The sequence below is a fragment of the Amblyraja radiata genome, chromosome 6 (assembly GCF_010909765.2).
Source record: "Amblyraja radiata isolate CabotCenter1 chromosome 6, sAmbRad1.1.pri, whole genome shotgun sequence".
Taxonomy (NCBI): Eukaryota; Metazoa; Chordata; class Chondrichthyes; order Rajiformes; family Rajidae; genus Amblyraja; species Amblyraja radiata.
Window position 1 is genome coordinate 3,037,715 of NC_045961.1, and position 5,581 is coordinate 3,043,295.

Sequence of the window (5,581 nt, forward strand, 5' to 3'; positions counted from 1 at the left end):
GCAAACCCCATTCTCCCTCCTTCTCCCAATAACCGCTGACACCTATACGAATCACAAATCTATCTATCTCTGCCTTAAAAATATCCATTAAAATATCCATATCCACAGTCTTATGTGGCAAATAATTCCACATATTCACGGCCCTCTGACTAAAGACATTTCTCCTCAACTTCTTGCTAAATGAACATCCATTAATTCTGAGGCTATGATCTCTAGTCCTGGTGAAATCATACTCTCCAGATCCTCTCTATCCAAGCCTTTCACTATTCGGTAGGTATCAATTAGCCCCCCTCCACTCATTCTTCTAAACTCCAGCGAGTACAGGCCCACTGCCTACAAGCGCTTATCATAGGTTAATCTACTCATTCCTGGGATCATTCTTGGAAAGATCCTCGGGTCCATCTCCCACTTGAAACTTAATGCTAGCATTGAGTTTAGGTTTCTGGAATGCAGTGTCCATGGGGATGGTCGCATCGGTTTTAAATATATAAGAGGTATTTTGCTTAAAACAGGATCGGGGGGTGGTGGAGCTATAAGGAATTTGTAGAGCAGATGGGTTACATTTGTTGTCAGAACGGACATCGTGGGGAAAAGCACCTGTTCATTTGTAGTGGTGTTCCTTGTCCTGTTCCGTTGTTGCAGTGTTCATTCGTCGAATGAGGAAGCTGATGTCGGTATGAATGTCTTTATTTAATCATTTAGTAATGCCATAATCTATTAATATTTATCTTGTTGTTACAACTTCATAACCTCCTTCGACCAACAAATCCAAATATCTTCTCCCCTTCCTTGATTGACTCACCCATATTCTGAGCACGTGTTCTTGACACAACAGCTGCGGACTTATTAATCCTACATCTACGCTAGCAAGCTACTGAAAATTTGTCACATTTGCACAGACCATAGCCCCTCCATCTAAATTCATGTTAGTCCTCTTTCTGATCAATCTTTCATAACTGTATAATTCCCTATCCTCCCTAATATGCCCTTCGTTTTTTTTTTGCCATTGAGTTGAAGTGCTACACATGCAATGTGAATTTTCCTTTTTCCACTCACACAACCTAGCTTGTACAGTTCCTTCCAACACGACTGATGTTGTATCTTAAATCTGCATACGCTACTGAATTTTCCTTTGACTTTTCGTTCGCTAGAAAACCATTGATGCACTCATTCACAAGCGAGTCTTAGTGTAAAATGCAAATTAAAAGAAGCAACATTGAAATATGCAATCCTAAAATATGCATGTATTGTATCACCGGGACTTACAGAATACACGGTAGACCTCTTTATGTTGCACCCGTCTTTTCTTACAACAAATCCTAAGATACCACATCTTCCTAATTGTCTAGTGTACCAGCTCGTATCAGTCCATAATTCATGTACATGTCCATGAACATCTCCTAATTACAGTCGTTTTTAAAAAAAATATATCCCGATCAAACACAAATCTTTTCTCAATGCAAGAACTCCTAAAGAATTACCCCAACGCCTTAACTATACCATGTACGTCCAGATATTTTTAAATTCCATTATTACCCCCTGATCCCTTTAGCCACAAGGGCCACATCTAACTCCCTCTTAAATATAGCCAATGGACTGGCCTCAACTACATTCTGTTGCAGAGAATTCCAGAGATTCACCACTCTCTGTGTAAAAAATGTTTTTCTCATCTCAGTCCTAAAAGATTTCTCCTTTATCCTTAAACTGTGACCCCTTGTTCTGGACTTCCCCAACATCGGGAACAATCTTCCTGCATCTAGCCTGTCCAACCCCTTAAGAATTTTGTAAGTTTCTATAAGATCCCATCTCAATCTTCTAAATTCTAGGGAGTACAAGCCGAATCTATCCAGTCTTTCTTCATATGAAAGTCCTGACATCGCAGGAATCAGTCTGGTGAACCTTCTCTGTACTCCCTCTATGGCAAGAATGTCCTTCCTCAGATTGGGAGACCAAAACTGTACGCAATACTCCAGGTGTGGTCTCACCAAGACCCTGTACAACTGCAGTAGAACCTCCCCGCTCCTATACTCAAATCCTTTTGCTATGAATGCCAATCATGCCTAAACATGCCAATCAAACTACTGGAGTCAATACACAGCCCAGCCCAGGCTGGACATCGATTCACTGAGCACCTCCGCTCAGTCCGCCTGGGCTTACATGATCTCCCGGTTGCTGAACACCTCCGCTCAGTCCCCCTAGGCCTACGCGATCTCCGTTTTAACTCCTCCTCCCATTCCCGCACTGACCTTTCTGTCCTGAGGCCCAGTGCAAGTTGGAGGAACAGCACCTCATATTTCACTTGGGCAGCTTATACCCCAGTAGTATGAACATTGATTTCTCTAACTTCCAGTCATCCTTGCTTTCCCTCCCTCTCCGTCCCTCCCCATCCCTCCTGCACCCTAGTTCTCTGACTAGTTTCACTGCCCTCCTGATTAATTTCACTGATTGTATGCCCTGTTGTCACCTTCCCCTCAGCCAACAACGAACCATTCCACATTTCCATAACATCGTCTGCTTTGATCGGTCGTTTTCACACTTTACCCTTCCATATCAAGGACATCACTCCCTGGCCTCTCCCTCTTCTCCATTCTCCCATCGAGCAAAAGGTATAGAAGTGTGAAAACGCACACCTCCAGAATCAGGGACAGGTTCTTCCCAGCTCTTATCAGGTAACTGAACCATCCTACCACAACCAGAGAGCAGTCCTGAAATGCTATCTTCCTCATTGGTGACCCTCGGACTATCTTTGATCGGACTTTACTGGCTTTACCTTGCACTAAACGTTATTCCCGTATCATGTATCTGTACACTATGAATGACTCAATTGTAATCATGTCTTGTTTTTACGCTTACTGTAACTTGGTACACATAACAATAAAATAAACTGAACCATAAGTCTATATCTCCCTCTCCACTGACTATCCATATCCCTCCAAACCTATCCTATCCATGTACCTGCCTAACATTTTCTTAAACATTGGGATAGTCCCAGCCTCACCTACCTCCTCTGGCAGCTCGTTCCATACACCAACCACCCTTTGTGTGAAAGAGTTACTCCTCAGATTCCTATTAAATCTTTTCCCCTTGAACCTACGGCCTCTGGTCCTCGATTCCCCTACTCTGGGCAAGAGATTTTGTGCATCTACCCGAGCTATCCCTCTCATAATTTTATACACCTCTATAAGATCACCCTTCATCCTCCTGCGTGCCAAGGAATTGAAACCCAACCCACTCAACCTCTCCCTATAGTTCACACCCACTAGTCCTGGCAGCATCCTCGTAAATCTTCTCTGTACCCTTTCCAGCTTGACAACATCTTTCCTATAACATGGTGACCCAGAACTGAAAAGCGGTCTCGACAACGTCTTATACAACTGCAACATGACGTCCCAACTTCTATACTCAATTGGCTGATGAAAGCCAATGTGCCAAAAGCCTTGTTGGTCACCTTATCTACCTGCGACATGGCCTTTAAGGAACCATGCACATGCACCCCGAGATCCCTCTGCTCTACAACACTACCCAGAGCCCTATCATTCACTGCAGGTTCTGCCCATGTTAGACGTCCCAAAATACAATACCTCACATTAAATTCCATCAACAATTCCTCCACCCACCTGCCCAATCGATCAAGATCCTGCTGCAATTTTTCACAACCATCTGCACCATTTGTGAAGAGGAGGTCTTGCCTGACGAATCTGCTGCAATTCTTTGAAGAAATAAATAGCAGAACAGTCAAAGGAGAGTCAGTAGATGTCATTTACCTAGATTTTTAGAAAGCCTTTGATAAGGTGCCACATCTGAGGCTGCTAAAGAAGATGAGAACCCAAGGTATCAAAGGGCAGATACTAGCATGGATAGCAGGTTGGCTGTATGGCAGAAGGCAAAGAGTGCAATAGAAACATAGAAATTAGGTGCAGGAGTAGGCCATTCGGCCATTCGAGCCTGCACCGCCATTCAATATGATCATGGCTGATCATCCAACTCAGTATCCCGTACCTGCCTTCTCTCCATACCCTCTGATCCCCTTAGCCACAATAAAGGGGGCTTTTTCTGGTTGGCTGCCAGTGACTAGTGGAGTTCCGCAGGGGTCGGTGCTGGGGCCACTGCTCTTCACGTTGTATATTAATGATTTGGACGAGAGGTTTGAAGGCTTTGTGGCCAAGTTCGTAAATCATATGAAGATAGAGCGGAGGGGCAGGCAGTGTAGAGAAAGCAGGGACCCTGCAGAAGGACTTGGACAGTTTGGGAGAGTGGGCAGAGAAGTGGCAGATGGAATATAGTGTAGCAAAGTGTGGAATCATGCATTTTGGTGGTAGGACTAAAGGCGTAGACTATTTTCTAAATGTGGAGAGAATCCAGAAATCGGAGGTGCAAAAGGACTTGGGAATGTTGGTGCAGGATTCCCAATAAGTTACTATGGAGTATTGTGAGCAATTTTGGGCACCATATCTGAGGAGGGATGTGCGGGCTCTGGAGAAGATCCAGTCGAGGTTTACAAGAATGATCCCAAGAATGAGTGGTTTAACATATGATTAACTTTTGACGGTACTAGGCCTGTACTCATTGAAACGTACAGAATAGTGAAAGGCTTGGATAGAGTGGATGTGGAGAGGATGTTTCCACCAGTGGGAGACTCTAGAACTAGAGGTCATAGCTTCAGAATGAAAGGATGTTTCTTTTCGAAGGAGATGAGGAGGAATTTCTTTAGTCAGCGGATGGTGAATCTGTGTAATTCGTTGCCACAGAAGGCTGCTGAGGTAAAGTCAATGGCAGAGATAGATAGATTTTTGATTAATATTGGTGTCAGGGGTTATGGGGAGATGATAGATCAGCCATGATTGATTGACAGAGTAGACTTGATGGGCCAAATGACCTAATTCTGCTCCTATCACATGAATATCTGTAAAACACCCACTGTTATCATCAGCAAACTTGTTAATCTTGCCATGTACATTCTCATCCAATTCATTGATGTAGATGACAAACAGTAACGGGCCCAGCACCGAACCCTGAGGCACACCACTAGTCCCAGGCCTCCAGATAAGGTGGTGAAGAAGGCGTTCGGCACATTGGCCTTCATTAGTCAGTGTGTGTGTACCACTCACTGCGTGTGTATATGTGTGTCTGCTTGTGTGTGTGTACCACTCACTGCGTGTGTGTGTTTGTGTGTGTGTACCACTCACTGCGTGTGTATATGTGTGTCTGCTTGTGTGTGTGTACCACTCACTGCGTGTGTGTGTGTACCACTCACTGCGTGTGTGTATATCACTCACTCCATGTGTGTGTGTGTACCACTCACTCCGGTGGTGTGTATGTGTGTGTGTACCACTAACTGCGTGTGTGTGTGTACCACTCCGTGCGTGTGTGTGTACCACTCGCTCAGGTGGTGTGTATGTGTGTGCGTACCACTCACTGCGTGTGTGTGTGTGTGTGCCACTCACTCTGGTGGTGTGTATGTGTGTGTGTACCACTCCATGTATGTGTGTACCACTCCGTGCATGTTTGTGTACTCACTCCTTTATGCATGTCTGTGTGTGTGTGTTACAGGCGGTGGAGGTGAGCTTTGACCCAGACCACT

General features: G+C 44.6%; 1 protein-coding gene across 1 annotated transcript in view; it reads left to right on the forward strand.

Moving 5' to 3' along the window:
- Nucleotides 1-656: 656 nt before the first annotated feature.
- The window catches only part of LOC116974676 (ciliogenesis and planar polarity effector 1-like), a 105,963-nt gene continuing 101,038 nt past the window's right edge, over nucleotides 657-5,581 (forward strand). Inside the window, exons 1-2 of the mRNA XM_033023393.1 lie at nucleotides 657-674; nucleotides 5,551-5,581. The exon at nucleotides 5,551-5,581 is cut by the window's right edge and continues 408 nt beyond it. Of these exons, the coding sequence (XP_032879284.1) occupies nucleotides 657-674; nucleotides 5,551-5,581 (49 nt within the window). The remainder of the gene's footprint in view (nucleotides 675-5,550) is intronic.